Source organism: Neolamprologus multifasciatus, chromosome 18, assembly GCF_963576455.1.
Source record: "Neolamprologus multifasciatus chromosome 18, fNeoMul1.2, whole genome shotgun sequence".
Classification (NCBI taxonomy): Eukaryota; Metazoa; Chordata; class Actinopteri; order Cichliformes; family Cichlidae; genus Neolamprologus; species Neolamprologus multifasciatus.
In genome coordinates this window covers 28000122-28016894 of record NC_140456.1, presented here as the reverse complement: position 1 = coordinate 28016894, position 16773 = coordinate 28000122, and the positions used below count along the sequence as shown (strand labels likewise).

At 40.7% G+C, this 16773-nt stretch overlaps 1 protein-coding gene and 2 long non-coding RNA genes across 3 annotated transcripts; 2 read left to right on the top strand and 1 right to left on the bottom strand.

Moving 5' to 3' along the window:
• Window positions 1–399: 399 nt before the first annotated feature.
• LOC146498232 (uncharacterized) lies at window positions 400–6310 on the top strand. The gene is made up of 2 exons (XR_014870894.1): window positions 400–1102; window positions 1136–6310. It is a non-coding gene; the product is annotated as an uncharacterized LOC146498232 (long non-coding RNA).
• Window positions 6311–8964: 2654 nt separating this feature from the next.
• On the bottom strand, window positions 8965–10933 carry LOC146498231 (caspase-8-like). Its single transcript, XM_085141934.1, has 5 exons — window positions 10385–10933; window positions 10268–10299; window positions 10040–10142; window positions 9414–9957; window positions 8965–9325 (listed from the first exon to the last, which is right to left on the bottom strand). The coding sequence occupies exons 1-5, from the start codon at window positions 10533–10535 to the stop codon at window positions 9187–9189; spliced, it is 969 nt and encodes a 322-aa protein (XP_084998060.1). The 5' UTR covers window positions 10536–10933; the 3' UTR covers window positions 8965–9186.
• Window positions 10934–11031: 98 nt separating this feature from the next.
• LOC146498230 (uncharacterized) lies at window positions 11032–13375 on the top strand. Its single transcript, XR_014870949.1, has 2 exons — window positions 11032–12182; window positions 12805–13375. It is a non-coding gene; the product is annotated as an uncharacterized LOC146498230 (long non-coding RNA).
• Window positions 13376–16773: the final 3398 nt, after the last annotated feature.

Below are 16773 nucleotides of genomic sequence, written 5' to 3'. Positions count from 1 at the left end.
CACACTGTGTTTGCCGCCTCCAAAACAATCATTTCCATTGGAGCAACATTTCAATGCCTCTCTCTGTCTCTCGCTAGCAAATTTGACCCAGACAGTAAAGCTAGTTCCCAGCTATGAGCCCGACACGGAACCCAACATATTAGCCAGAGGTCCCTTTACTATGGTTCGGAGCCGCGGACCTGGCCGAGGTATAAGAGAGTACAAAATAAATAAATAAAACACGTGTTGGATTATAATATTATTTTATGCCATGTTAGACCCCTAATTAAAGATTGTGAATTATTATGTAGTTTTAGTTTGTATTATGCTCTTGAATTAGAAGAAGGTGATAATTATTACATTTGGTAAACTGATTTGCATTATATTAGACTGCTGATTTATTGTGAATGAATGATATTGTTTTATGATGCATTGTACTGTGAGTTATAAGAAATACTGTTCACAGAAAGTCATCGTCTCATTTGTCTGATTAGAAGAGAACAGAGCATACTGCCCCATTTCATCAGGAGCAGATAAACAGGGAGCCAAGGTCGTAGCTTAGGCGCTGTGTGAGAAAGAATGTTTAGGCCCTGATGATTAGGTGGGGGCCACTAGAGGCTATAAGAGTTTGATCAAGGCTCCACCATTTTGAGATCTGATGCTGTCTGTGTATGGTGTCCATCTCCCACGCGTGTGTTCATTAAATCATCGTTTGACTTGACCCGGCCGGACCAGTGTTGTTATTTTGGTTTTCCTCTTGTATCCATTCCCAATATTTGAATCCGTATCAGTTTTGGGGGCTCGTCCTGTGGTATTGGGATGGAAGTTTTGGAGGTTTGGACGGTCCGAGGTGGTTGAACGGGCAGGCACGAGCCAGTGGTCTGACGTGAGTGGGCAAGCCGGCACATTTAAAGGTGAGGCACAACCTGTTGAATGTAAATCCAAACTGTGCCAAATTGGTCTGTATAAATTAAAAGTCTACTCACTGAAATTACTGGTGAAGGCCTGTTTTGATTTTGATGAAAAATCTCATGAGTTTTGAAACTTGAAATAAGCTTATAAGTTACAATACTGAGTTAGAGGCTCAAGATAAAGGAAAATAATACTGAGTTAGAGGCTCAAGGTAAAGGAAAATAATACTGAGTTAGAGGCTCAGGTAAAGTAAAATAATACTGAGTTAGAGGCTCAAGATAAAGTAAAATAATACTGAGTTAGAGGCTCAGGTAGTTTGATAGGGAATTGGTCAGTTTGTGAGTTAGAGGCTCCATTGGTTTAAAAGATTGCATCTGTGTTGGCCATGTTGAGAGTTCGAGGCTCCATTGTCCATAACGTTGCATCTGCCTCAGTCATACTCTTGTTTTTTGGGTGTTGTCTGTTGTTTAAAAGTATTATAAATTTTGTTAGAACGGTGGTTAGAGGCCACTAAGAGGCGCATAGCCCGGAGGTTACGCTCCCTCCTGGCCGCGGACGCGCGACCTTGACCTGTCGGCGAACAGGGTTAGTTCAGTTGGCTTGACTGTGGGGTACAGGGCATCCTGGAACAAGCTAGGAGTTAGAGGCTCCTTATCTGCGCTTTTTTGGACACTTTAAATTGAGTTAGGGACTTTAGAGATGAGGCCAGATACAGTTAGAGGCTGATACTGGTTAATTGATTACAAAAAAGTTGGACTTTCTTCGGTTGGACCCGTTATCTTAAATTTGTCAAAATTGTGTAGGCGCTAAAACTTTCAGGCCTGAGAGTGATTGTAAATATAAGACGTCTTTGTAATATAATAGAGAGTTGAGTGTGAAACGAGGCTGTGTGTGACGATAGCGCGCTGCAGCGCTGCGAGCTATTTTTAGATAGTGTGTGAACATGCAAATGAGGTGGCTGCTGTGAAGCCCACAGAGGACTTCCTGTTTAGCGTGTTATTGAGTTTTATAATTATGATTTGCAAACAATGAAACATGCCTGTAATTAAAACGCTGATTTTGCTGATTATAATATTACAAATAAAGTTTTGAATGACTACGGTGAATGTTTAATGTTTGGCTGAGTTTTGATATGGGAGAGACGGCTTCGCAGCTGCTGGGGGTAAGTGACCGGAAACTTGCATGCCCATAAAAGGCAACTGCCTGACTGTGTGAACTATGCACCAAGAGAGAGAGTAAAATCTAGGCAGATGAACCAAATGGATGTTTTAAGAAAAATAGTAAATGAATGTTTTAGTCTCTTAATACAGGTGGATTTCTCTCAACCTGGAAACCTGAGTACAGCAGCAAAAGGATAGATTAATAAAATTGGGACGACACACATGCCAAGCTCTGGCTCAAAATTTTACAGCTTGACCTCTCACTTTGTCCCCACCCGAAAAAGAAGCTAAAAGGACATCTTCTCCTCCAGTTATCGGTTACCATCACTGGAAATGTTCAGGCAAGTTTTTCACTGAATTGTTTTTGGCACCATGTGTCCCTGAATCTCACAAGCAAGCTCTAATTCCTGGCTGAAGACATGGAATGCTGTTATTTAAGGTGGGAAATCAAAATTTGGGAAACAAAATAAAAATACACACACAACCAGAGAAATGTATGAGAAAGGCAAGTGCTAGAGAAATGCCTTGTTGGAGAAAAAGTTAAAATAACCCACAAACGCACACACACGCAATGAAGAAACAGCTTACATTCATGAACACGTGAAGATTTTCCAGCAAGTTTAAAGCAGCAAAACTTAACATACACCTGATGTTAAATGATAAAGTCTATCCACTACTAACAATTAAACTCTCTGGGTTGCAGGACAACAACTTGACTTCAAAAAGACAGACACTGGTAAATCACAAACCAGTGATGAAACAACAAATTTAGTGGTTAAAAGAGTCAAACTGTGACATGTTTTCCTCTGATTGATTAATACAAGAGATTATTGAATGAAATAAAATTCCTTTTTTGAATTATTAAACATGATCTTAAGAATTTTAACGTGTACCTGTGTTGTCCTGTCAACTTGGTGGGTTATGAGTTGATTATATAGTGAGAAAAAACAAAAAAAAGGGGGGGAGAAGGCTGACACAGGGCCTGGCCCCTCTCTGAATAACACAGCCAAAACAACATTATTTTCAAACAACATCATTTTCCTGTTCGTCTGTTTTTGTTTTTGTTTTTGTTTTTTCTCTTTATGCTTAATTACAGGCTGCTTTGTCGGCCCGGAAAGCCGAGGCTGACCTGGACTCCTGCTCTCCCCTCTACCATCTTTGCTCTCCCTTCTACCATCTTTGATGTGACCCTGACCAAATGCTACAGCAGCTGGACCCACAACAACAGCCTGAGAATGTCAACAGTGCTGCAGGAAAGAGATCTCATGCAGCGGAGACGGAGAACGTTAAATCCAAGGCCCATTTCACTACACGGGGGAGATTTCCAGACAGCTTCAGCTGACAGAGCTGTGACGAGACGCCTATTAAGCCCGGATGAAAAGTGAGGCCGAGCAAAAGAATGCTGACCTTAACAACTCTGCATTAAAACTGTGCAGGACAGTGACGGACCAACACGGAGGATCGGGCAGCGAAAAGGGCGTGCCAGAGATACGAGGAGTGACTGAGGTCAGGAGGCACCTCAGATTGGACAAAAGCAGCAGAAGAACATAAGCTGAAGGCACAGGTGTCGGGGCTCGGTCAGGAGCTGACCTCTGAGAAGAGCCGAACAGCAGAGCTGCAGAAGGCCGTGGAGCAAAGCAAGGAAAACATCAATAAACTTCAATCTGACGTGTACGGAAAAGACTCTGAGGTTTCCCTCAGTGAGAGCTCAAGACATCAGAGCAGAAACTGAGCATGCCTCAGGAGGAGCTGGCTGCTAATCGAACCCATCAGTCAGGCTTGGAGTCCCAGATACAGGACTTAAAATCAGGCCGGAGCTTGCTGGAGCAGGAGGTTGCCAAACCTGACGAGAAGCTCCAACAGCAGGAGCAAACCCTGAAGGACCTACAGAAGCAAAAAGGGTCAAGTTAAGGAGGAGCTGGACAAGGAGAAGATGCAGGACACTGGAGAAAAGGACTGCCTCAATTGGGGTCAGAACCAGTATGGACAGAACTTTGGGCAGCAGCACCAATGGACCCAAACGGACTGAAAAGGAGGAGAGCAGGACCCCAGAGCACGCTTCAGGCCATGGTTTACCCAGAACACCAGAACAGGAAAGTGATGAACACAAACACACACACACAAACACACACATCTACATACACTGACTCAGAAGCAAGAGAAACATCCATATGAACACATATGCACTCGTTGATTGACTGAGAAATGACACACACACACACACAAATCGAAATGCTGATTCAATTCACTGAGAAGTGATCCACACACACACACATACATATACATGTTTGTGCAATGAAGAGTGATACACACACGCTGATGCAATGAAGAATGCTTTACTAACAAATGCTATGCTGATACGCAAAATGCTGCACACAAACCTCCAAATACAGAATCTGTTACAACAACAAGAAGCCATTGATTGTTAATTGGTTAAATGCATTTCATGTCACCCAGAGGGCATTTGTGTAGATTTAGGGGACAGGGTCTAGAGCAGTTTGGTTATGAAAACAATGTCTGTGAGTGATGTCTGTTTATGGCTCAAGGCCTCGACTGAATTGTTTACTGTGCTTCGCACAGCCTGATAAGGAGCAGCGTACAGAGTGAAAATGATGAATTAACGGTGTGAGCCTTATTTCGGAGCGCCACATGTTTGTGATTGAGATTTAATTGAAGGAGGAACACACTGAAAAAAAATAAATAAATAAATAAAAGAAAAAAAAGAAAAGGGGGCCAGCCCTCGGATTTACTTAAGCATCCCACGTGTATTTAACACAATTGCCTCAGGCTTTAAAGATCTGTACAAAATTCAACAGGAAATCATAGCTTCCCTGTATTTCCTACATTGTTGGCATGCTGGTGAGTGCTGTTGCTCCACAGTAAGAAGGTCCTGGGTGCAAGTCCACAGTCTGGCTAGTTTGCAGTGGTTTCTCTCTGGGTATTCTGGTTTCCTGCCACAGTGAAAAGTCATGAAGCTATTAGAGCTAGGTTAATTGATGATTCTAAATTATCCGTGAATGTAAGTGTAAATGATTGTTTGTTTCTAGGTGATAGACTGGTGACCTGTTCGGGGTGCACCCTGCCTCGTAACCTATCACTTTAGAGTTATTTCCCAGCCCTCCTGCAATCAGGATAAAGATAGGAGGATGGTAGTTGTTGTAGACCCATTCAATTTTTATGGTAATCAGAATTTAGACTTTGTTGAACCGTAGGCAATATGAAGACAACATGTAGTATTTAAGGGACCAAGTAGAATTTGGATAAAAGTTATTGAATAGTGTTGAAATAAAATGACAGAATTGTGAAGGATTAAAATATTCCAGGAGCTCAACTTACTCCATCTGAACATGTCTTAATCGTGTAATATGAACTCAAAATGCATAGGTTAACTGAATATGAAAAGGTTGTGTTGATTTAACTCAGTTGTTTAAGTTTCTACCAAAGCAAAACATTTGTGTGCAACTAGTGTCCACTATTGACTGAAATAAGTCCAACATGTTTTTTGTCAGTGCAAAAGAAGTTACGGTACCTGTATGCTTACACAATATTGTCCCGGGACGGAGAAAAACTTTCTGGTGAAGTTTTGGTTGATTTTGGGTTTTGCTTAACACTAGGTTGATTTTATAAGTGAGGTTTGGATTGTTTTCTTTCTCTAAGAGAGAGAAAGATGGTTTTATGCTTGGACATGTTTCCAACGGGCCCCAGTATTTGTTATTATATGAGTATTTTATTGGTTACGTTTGTCTTTGCTTTTGTTACAGTGCACTGAAATAAGAACATCTGAGAGGAGTGATCCACCGGTGGTGATATTTTGGTATTTTGTGAGTTCCTGATTTAACAAATCAGCTCTTTAATCCAGGCCTGAGAGATTGAACTTTAAAGCGCTATAAAACATGATTACTAGAAACAGTTGCAAAGTATTTTTCTCCATGATTATAATGGGCTCTGGAGAAATTCACTTATATGGGACATTGATCACATGAGAAGTCCTGAACCTAAAAGGATTGCAGCGAGTCAATCCAGTCCAAAAAAAAAAAACAAGGAACTGTTTTCCTTTAAAATGATGACGTCATCTTGCTGGTGATGGAGGCTTGATTAGGTTGCGCGTGAGACTCCATTATCAGCAATATCTGGTATGAATGTGTGTGAATGTATGCATGTGACTGGACTGTGATGGACTGACGACTAAATGTTTAAACTGACTTGACACTGAGACAAAAACGATACCGACTTTAGGATTAGTACATGTCTACAAACAATTCACCCAGCCTGTAAAAGAAGGGTGGATGTTTTGTCTCGCTTTGTTTTGTTTTTGCAGGAGTAGGAGGACAGAGACTAGGGGGGGAGGCTGTAGCTTCACATGAGTGTGAACTGCAGACTTAACCCTTAAGGATCCTTGGCAGCAGAGACAGTTACGGTGACTGCGGAAACATCAACTGGGTTCAAGTGTCATGGCATTTTGGGCTCCAGTTAGTCACCTAAAAAGGATGGATCAAATAAACACAGCGATAACCACGAAGGGGTTGACGGAAATCCAGGAACACCACACCAACGACGTTCGAGAGGCTGTTGGTCATAAGGAGAACACCTTTCTGTTCCTTTTCCTGGGGAACACAGCTGTGATCCCAGAATACACAGATCATTGTTTGAAATCGGGGCAGAATAATCCCCTGATCTGTGCAACGACTGAAGGGTTGTCTAACCCCTGAGGTTGAAGGAAACAAGAGCAGAGGATCACCCGACTGGAAGACACTGGTGCCTACAGCAATAAAATAAAGTCTAAAGAGCTCATCAGGGGGAATTGTCGGATTATAATATTATTTTATGCCATGTTAGACCCCTAATTAAAGATTGTGAATTATTATGTAGTTTTAGTTTGCATTATGCTCCTGAACTAGAAGAAGGTGATAATTATTACATTTGGTAAACTGATTTGCATTACATTAGACTGTTGATTTATTGTGAATGAATGATATTGTTTTATGATGCATTATACTGCTGAGTTATAAGAAATATTGTTCACAGAAAGTCATCGCCTTATTTGTCTGATTAGAAGAGAACAGAGCATACTGCCCCACCTCACCAGGAGCAGATAAACAGGGAGCCAAGGTCGTAGCTTAGGCGCTGTGTGAGAAAGAATGTGAATGTTTAGGCTTTTATGATTAGGTGGGGGCCATTAGAGGCTATAAGAGTTTGATCAAGGCTCCACCATTTTGAGATCTGATGCTGTCTGCTGTATGGTGTCCATCTCCCACGCGTGTGTTCATTAAATCATCGTTTGACTTGACCCGGCCGGACCAGTGTGGTTATTTTTGGTTTTCCTCTTGTATCCATTCCCAATATTTGAATCCGTAACACAGGCAACATGCTTGCTTTTCAAAATGATGGCCATTTCACATGTTATAGCAACAAGGGAGCTTAAGTGATTTTTTTTTTAATTTGATCATTTGAATTTATTTATTTAAAAGGGACAGTGCAGTTTAACATAGTTCAAGTGCAAGACATGAAACTGATGTACCGCACATAGGTTTATAGCTACTGCTAATTTTCAACAATTGTCCCTTGTTGGCCTTACAATCTAAATAGATACATTTGTAGATATTATGTTTCTGTTGCTAAAGTCAATTTTTTTTCATTCAATATTCTTGGCAATTCTTATTTTAAACTTAGTAGGATTTCAGAAATGTACAGTAAACCTATCCCACTAAACCTTAAACAAATGTTTGATTCAGTGTCCTTTGTAGTGGACAGCAAGACTCCCACATTTTCAACCTGTGTCCACACTTCAGGAAGCAGAGGGCTGAGTGATGTAGAGTTTTTTAAATTCTGGATTTCACTCAGTCAGACTTGCATATAGGATGAGATGGAGGAGTGCAGGGAGGTGAGAGTCAGAGGGCACACCAGCTTCTGAGGAGCCTGAGAAGGAAGCCACTGTCACTTATGGACAAGCGTGTAACCAAAGGTGTTTTTTGGCTCTACCCGTTCTTTCTTTATGGATTCAATTTCAACCCTATTAACACTGGGTTGAAAGACTAACAATAAACATTGATCAACTGATGTAATCAGTGATGTAATCAGTGATGTAATCAGATCACTGATGTAATCAGTGATCAGAAAGCCAGGTTCTTGAAAGTGTAAAAGCACACAAACCACAGGGAGATGCTCATCTCTGCAGGCAGCCCAAACATTTATAAGCTGCATATCATACATTAATATCTATGACATGACTTGAATCTGGATATATTCAGTACTATTTATAGCGATTTCAATGCGTATAGACAGATTGTTTAAGACTGTTACTTTCCAGCACTGCCCAGATGACTTCAATGTGTGATCAGACGATAGAAGGCCAGTGCAGATGTTTCCTACAGCACTTACGCAATACCTATTAACCATAATAGGCTTCAGCTGTGGTCTCTTTGCTCCAGCACAGACCACTCAAACACTGGGATGTCCTTCTCTGAACTTCACCTTCCTTTTTTAAATCAAGTATTTATCTTCATCTAACAGTTCAGAGATCCACATGAAAAAAAAACAAAACAAAATGAGGGACAGAAGAAAATAAACAACATTTTTGAAAAAAGGTTTTGCTGGAACATGTTTCTTTCAACCACATATAGTAGCCATGGTAATCTTTCAGGATTTGTGGAGGGAGAAATCAAGTCAAACAGTTCTGAAGCAAACTGATGTATTCTGAGAGAATTAAAAGACATTATAACAAGTTAAATGTAACATTTTTATTGTTACTATCAGGAGAGTGTTGTGAGATTTGTTGTTTGAAGAAAAAAAGTAACCTTTTTGATTGATTAGGTAATGTTACTAGGTTTAAGAATGTAAAGGCTCAGTTTAGGAAAAGCACCCGTGAAGCTTCACTGCAGCACATGTAAAAACCTCCCAACACAAATAACACCAGTTGTGTTCCCAGTCTGAGATTTATTCTTTGATATTAAACTGCTACATGAATAAAATGCAACACCTCAATGCGAGATTCAGATTTAGAAAAATAAAAGATTTAAAATGATGAGAGAAAGATGGAAAATATAAAGGAAACATTTTAAGAAACAGAATAAGTAACTCTGAGTTAATCATGCATCCCTAGTTGCACAGTAAGATGTGCTGTATTTCCATGATGACTTCAGGTGCGCTGAGGTGGCAGCACAAGTTTCTTTCTCAGGGTGAATCTCACTTCAGGCATCTGCTTGTCCAACGAGGAGGTCTCGCTATGTGCTACATCATCGTTCACGTAGTGGAGGATGGAGACGATGTCCTCGCCCCTAAGAGCATTTATAGAGATACAAAAACATGTTGATATCACTGTCAGGGTCAGTGTACACATGTGTTTGGTGATTTTAAAACAATTACCTGGGACAGCGCTCCTTCAGCTGCTCACAAAGAGACTGAATGAACCAGCTTCCATTGACTATATGTCTAAATGAAACATGATCTTCAACAGTGGCCATGGCAACCAGAACATCAGCTTCCTCAGGGATGGTCAATGGTGAAGTATCATCATCAGTCTCCATCAACTGCACTCCACGCTGTTTGTTACTTCCTTGGCAGGCCTGGATCAGGAACACTTTGGGCTTACCAGTGAGGACAGACTGGTCACACCCCCTGAACTTTCGGGTAATTTCTTTAATGAGGAGGGGGTCCCTGTCAGTTCCCAAAACAACACCCTTTTTTCTGTGACTCAGAATAGAGCAGATGAAAGCATCACCGTGCTCAAGAACCTGCTGAGGATCAACAAAGCTGCTGCCATCCCACTCTTTAAAGTTGAACTTCTGCAGCTGAGACATGTCTGCCAGGGAAGCAACAAACGTCAGTGCCTGATCCATCTGATCCTTGGTCAGGTCTTTACACATCAGCACTCTGAAGCCCAGCCAGCTGAACACCTCTGCCAAGCTTTCTGCAAAAAATGTAATTAGAGAAAAATATTTAAGCACCAGATACTAACAAGAAAGAATAAAAAATCTGCCCCTGAAACTTACGGGCGTCTTTATCTGATCCTCTTCTTGGTGAACCATCCAAGAAGTTCTTATTGTTTATGATCACGCAGAGGCCGACGGGCCGGCTAATGATTTGATAAACATCCTAAAGAGTGGACACCAAGATTTTATATGTGTTACTACAGGCTGCGTAACCACAGAATTTCATCTACATATCTGTCTCAAGCGATGTCACAAGTGTAGGAGGCTGTTTCTGCATCAGCATCTCACCTTTGACATATTCCCATCTTGTGGCAGAACATCTGAGGGAAGAACAATAAAACTGAGTTAAACAACCAAACACAACAGGAGACACAGCGTTTCTATACAGTGTTACGTGTGTGTTACCGTGCTGACATGAAGACACTTGGACAGGCTTGGATAAAAGGGGGGTGTAAGTCAGTTGTAAACTCGCCAGCTGAGGGAAAGTTTCTTTAATGGCGCCATCGGTTTGCAGGAGGTTCAGGAAGTCTTTGCATTTATCTTCTCCTTTATTCATGATCGTATCCACGAGCTCACTGACGTGTGTCTCCACGTTTGCATTGTTGATGCTTTTAAGATTGTTGTACTCCCGCTGAGTGATCAGCTTATTCTCATAAACTTTGTTGAGAATTAGCCCGCGGTCTCCGGACAGAATCCCATGAATGGCTTTTTATTGCTCCTCATTGCATTTTGGGCCGACATGCTGAATCTGCGCAAAGGAAAGAGTCAGAGGTGATCCTAAACACTACTGTCTATGAGAAGGAAGTAGTTTACTACAGCTTACTATCGTAACAATAGCTGCACATTATATTACATAAAACGTAATTCTCTTACGGTCAGTTGGAACTTCTGCTGTCCTTGAAAACGAAACCTCGTTCCTTCTCTCAAATAACATCCAGCACGAAACTATACCGCGTGTCGCTACCCGATCCGTACCGGAAACCCGATCGGTACCGCGCATGCGCGAAAGGTGTCTACTTCCGGTCGTAGCGTTTTACGATAGTTACGGGTCAGAGTATCGGTTAAGATGTTAAGAATAATAAGTATATCTTAAAATGTTTGCAATAATGAAGCATTTCAGTACAATGTAGACAAAAACGAAAAATAAAAAGATAGTTACGGATCGGGACTCCCCGATCCTTACTGCGCATGTGCAAAGTCGGACCGTACAAATCGGGTCTACCCGATCCGTACCGCGCATGTGCAGATGTTTTCTTCTTCTTCTGTTCGTTTAATGGCAGTGTACTCCCCAGTGTACGAGGATACTGCCACCTTCTGACCGAGCGGATGAACCCTATTGTAAACTGAATTGGCGTCATTACAAACGTGTGTTAAATTTGATTCAGTGATAGTCGAGTGTGTTTATGCTTGTCTGTGTGGAGAGGATTGACTGGAATAGTGATGATGATGTCCGCTATCACTGTCAATTGTCAGTAAACACTTCATCTGGCTGATGAATCTTCACGTGACACATTGCTAAGTCTGTATTATTAACTCTGTAATTAGGCGCCATTCTTCTTATTTTACGGCGCTGTTGTTCAATCGGGGACGCTCTCTGTTGAGGAGAAAAGCATGAATTTGTTTGTATACGGATTATCCATTGTTTAAATGTCCCGGGGAGTCGAAAAGGAGGCAGAGCTGTTGAGAAATGCTAGGAGCTAACTGGGCGCTAACCGTATCGTTCAAATATATTGAATGTCGCAATGTTGGCAAAGAGAGGAAGTGACGTAAGATTTGCGCATGCGGGGTACCGATCGGGTTTCCGGTACGGATCGGGTAGTGACACCGCGTTCTGAGAACAAACTCGGAAGTGACTCTCAGATCCTCCAATAGGGCTTTGGAGTTGACGTCACGCCGCAATGCATTATGGGAGCGCAGCGCCATTTTCGGGGTCTACGAATTAAAACAAACACACTGTTGGAACGACGACTACAAGAAAGATGCTTAAAAGCAGCTCAAAAGAGAATGGACTGTATAGAGACCGATTGCGTCCAGAGGCGAAGCGGCGGTACTTGCAGAAAATAGCGTGCATTGGAAATGTGGACCCGTATGAAACACGGCTGTGGAGTAGAAACCCTGAAGACCAACCGCTATTGACGTAGCCTGACATATTTTCGTACCTTGTCTGTGGAGTCAGCGCGTACAAGTCGTCATTCAAACAAAGGTAAGTCAGCTTGAGTACTGCGTGTGAAATGCGTTTGATTTCCCTGCAAACATTCAGATTAGTGCAGCATAAATTCATTCATGAGGGGAAATTACAGTGAGAACATGTGGAGGCTGTTAGAGGGATAACATAGTGAGTTCAGTGCACTGATGTGACATTGTCCTGAAGGATTTAGTTATTCTTTATGGTTAAAGAAATTGCACTAATTTATTCATATTTATTATAAATAATTCTAATTATACATCTTGCTTCCATATTTGTATCTTGTGTCACTAAAAATACATTTTATTTTAGTTTTATACATTGATTAATGACCTGCAGAATCTCCTTATCATATTAAGGGATTCATAATTGTCACTTTATGCTTTCTCCATCTCTAAAGTGATGACATCCTTGCATTACATACTTTAGGTTCATTTTCTGCAGGCAGGTTTCTGACAGAGAACAGGCAGATTAACACTATAACATGCAGCCTTCTATAGATGGACACATAAAGAAATGAAACATGTATGTGCTAACTTTCTAAAAACTTTGTTACATTTATGATAAAGTAGATTAAACACATTTATGTCAGCCTTGGCTCATAGTTCTTGTCTTTAAATGAACTTTGTGTGTGTTTCAGGTCCTGCACTCTCAAAGACTGAATGAACGAGCATTACAGCCATGGGTCACTGTGAGCATCACAGGGAAGGTTGAAGCCGCCCACTGCACCTGTAAGGCCGGAGTCGTGGAGACCTGCACCCACGTCACTGCTCTTCTGTTTAATGTAGAAGCAACAGTGTTGATCTGTGGCACAGGACTGTTACAGATGAACCTGCATGCTGGGTTTTGCTGGGTAATGTGACCAAGATACAGTCAGAGGTTGGCCGTAAGATAGACTTCTCCTCTTCAGCTGCCCAAAAAAAGGCTCTTGATCAAAACATAAACAGACCATCCGTAGTGACAGGGAAAAGGAGCCGTCCTCAAAAAAGAAAAATCCCACCTGCTACTGTGGAGGAGTTGTCACTGCTGGAGGATACTTGGATACTTTGCTGGAGCACAGTAAAGCTGTGGGTTGTGGGAATGACCCATAATGTTTTATCTAGGGGTCTAGATTTATGCCTGTAGTGCACTGCCATGTAAATAATTTGCATTTACTGAATATGTACTCACTGAGTACCACTGTTCAAAAATTGAATAAAGAAACAAACTAATTTCTGCCTCTTTTTTTTTATTATTATGAAAACCACTTTATAGAACATCACATCCGTTACAATGTAGAATCCAGTCATTTATAGTTTACAAATGACAAAATGTTTACACAAAATCATGACAGTGTTTACGTGATATCAACCACTACTAACATTACTTTATTTACTGTATCTTTTGGAAAAAATACAGCAATTTTAACAGCACAATACTTAAGAATATTTAACAGGAGCAGGTTTCATATTTCCCTGGTTTTATTATCACACTGTTCACCAAAATGCAGCAAACCTTCACCATCTTATCCAGAAGGGTCACCTCTTCACCCTCACATGGAAGAAGTAATCTGATTGGCAGGGTGGTATGTTTGAAGCAGGTCCCTTGTGTAGCGCTGGAACCCAGTCACGATGTGTTTCATCCATTTCATAGGCTGGTTTGCTGCAATAATGCCAAATAATTAGCAACTCTATAAATAGAAGGTGGTTCTACAAAATCACTCAGTAGGATGTTTGTTCTAATTTGCTATGAGCTCAGAGTGCATCGAAAATAAAACTAATAGGCTATAAAGAGTGATATGAACATATTTAGAACTTACCGGAATGAAACTGTCTGGAGCACCAACAGATATTTGGAGATGGAAGAGAACTGGATATCAGCTCATCTCACAGCTGCTATCCAGGCTACACGCCTTCGTTTGCTAACATTGATACATGAGCTGCCTCGTGTTGCTTCCAGGTTGGGAAAGAATGAAAAGATAAACCATTTTCAAGCTTATTCTCTTGCCGGTCGTGCGATCGAACATTGCAGCCGACCACACAGCAAATATGAACCGTGGCTGTTGTGTGTGCCTTCGCTCCCTTTTCACTTGCGCTAGACCCCGAAAATGGCGGATCGAGCCAAAATCCTTTCCACGCCCACCCCCGTGACATCACGCTCCAAAGCGACTACACGCTATACAATAGCGCCCTCTACTTCTGGACAGCAGGAATAACAGGTTTACAGCCTTTGGTGTCGCACTGAGAAGAAGCTGTGCTCCAGCACCCCCGGTCGCAGCAGAGAGTATTCCCCACAAATCCCCCACCCTGCTGCAAAAACGCACAGTATTATTATACAAACATAACATATTTTGTAAAGATCTCACTGTGAATTTCACACTGAATTTATCCGTGTGTGTGTGTGTGCGTGCGCGTGTGCGTGTGTGTGTACACCCATGTACAATTGTACATTGTAAATCATGATTAAAAGACATAAAAGCTGCATTTTAAGAAAGAAATTTAAGGAGCGCATTGTATTTACCATGATAATTTATTTGGTGAAGGCAGACCTTTTGTATATGTGTAAAATAAACCACATATCTGCCAACCTCCTGTCTCAGGCTCAGGTGTTCCACTCCCATTGCCCCATTCCCACACACTGATATCTGAGGATGGAGGTTAGTTATTTATGTCACAAAACAAGTGGAATTGTGTAAGGAAAAAAAAAACTTTCCTTTTTGCTAAGGCATATAGGATTCCCATGATGCATTGAGTATTTCTTCCTCAGTTACATTTCTCACTCACTGTGTGTTAATAGACCTCTGCATTGAATCCTACTTGTTATTAACCTCTGTCTCTCTTCCACAGCATGTCTTTTATCCTGTCTTCCTTCCCTCACCCCAACTGGTCGCAGCAGATGGCCGCCCCTCCCTGAGCCTGGTTCTGCCAGAGGTTTCTTCCTGTTAAAAGGGAGTTTTTCGCTTCAAACTGTGGCCAAAGTGCTTGCTCATAGGGGGTCATAGATTGTTGGGTTTTTCTCTGAATGTATCATTGTAGGGTCACCTTTACAATAGAAAGCGCCTTGAGGTGACTAATGTTGTGATTTGGTGCTATATGAATAAAATTGAATTGAATAGAACAAACAGCAGCCCGATTTCAGACAGAGCTGTCATTAAACAGAAGCTATGAACACAACTCTCTTGAGTGGACAATTGAAGAAGTTTGTTTCAAGTTTTAGATTTAGGTTGCTCTTCATTTTGTTTTGATGCCACCAAAGAAGACTGTGTTGAAAAGCTTTCAGTAATGAACCGTTTTTCAGTACAAGCTTAAATGCTTCAGAAAGCTTCATTTAGCCAGCAGAAACACAAAGTCCATTGAGCCAAAATGGAAGGAAACACATGGGCAGACAAAAAGTACAACACAACAGAAAGCTAGGACAAACCCAGACTTTATATACAGACAGACGGAGCATTAATAGAGAATGAGTCACATCTGGGGAAAAATAAGAAACAGGTGAAAATAATCAGATAACTAAACAGGGGAAGCAAAAACGCACAAGAGACAGACTAGAAAAATAAAACATTATGGCGACTAAATAAGATATGGATGAAACACGGGGAACGTAAAATAAACTTAACCAAGGAACAGAATACAATCAAACTAGAATTATGAACAGAACACAGACTACAGGTAAAAAGGCCTGATGATATAGACATAATGAAACCAGCCATACTATAAAAATAAAAATTGCATAATTACAACAGACTAAGGGTCAAAGAAAAACCTAAAAATAACAGAAATTGAGCGCAGGAAAAAACAAAAACAAAACACACACACACACATATACACACACACACACACACACACACACACACACACACACACACACACACACACCAAAAACAAAATCAGTATATATAGTATATAGTAACAAAATAAAAATAAAACAAATGCCGTTGTAACTGAACTAACTCCATAAAGGTTTAGTTTCACTAAACTAAAGAAAACAAGAAAACACCTGCAAATATTTTCTAAAATGTAGTGGGTTTTTTTTTGTTTTTAATTTAAAATATTATACAACAAGACGAAGCTGCAAACGTGAACGCAATTCTTTTTTCTCAACTGAAGCCTTTAATCGAAAAATCAAATAAACAAATTGGCACTCTCTTTTGGCCAGACACGTGACAGCTCTTCTGCTATCATTTTGTTCACATTTAAAATAAAAATGCAGACATAAGTGTACACATTAGTTTTTGAATGCTAGTGAAAAGGGTTTTCTTTTTGTTTGTACTCTCTTGAGAATAATCTTCTCCTCAAAATGCAACATTTGTACTTGCAAAAATTATTTACGTGCGCTTAGAATAGAGGCACAAAAATAACGTCATAGGTTAAAAATGATCTATAAGTCACTTCTAAATGTTAATGTTTGGTTTATTTCGGTGTTTCATTGGTTCCTGACTAAATCGGTTTGGCTTCATAATTGGACCGTTTAATTTAATATTGAAGCCTTACTCTGAGAGCTGTCAATTTTGAATTTCACCCGTCATATCCCCCCGATGTAAAATCTTCTGTTCTTATTTAAACGGCTGACTATGAATTGAATTTAACATTAAAAATATTTTAATACAAGAGGAAACATTTTCACCGGGAGC

Bases quoted from the DNA above. Each gene is read 5' to 3' on its own strand.
- LOC146498231 (XM_085141934.1), bottom strand. From the start codon at position 10,535: ATGAATAAAGGAGAAGATAAATGCAAAGACTTCCTGAACCTCCTGCAA. The intron at 10,143-10,267 runs GTGAGATGCTGA...TCCACTCTTTAG, and splicing joins AAGATGGGAATATGTCAAAG to GATGTTTATCAAATCATTAG. The intron at 9,326-9,413 runs GTAATTGTTTTA...AAATGCTCTTAG, and splicing joins CTGAAGGAGCGCTGTCCCAG to GGGCGAGGACATCGTCTCCA.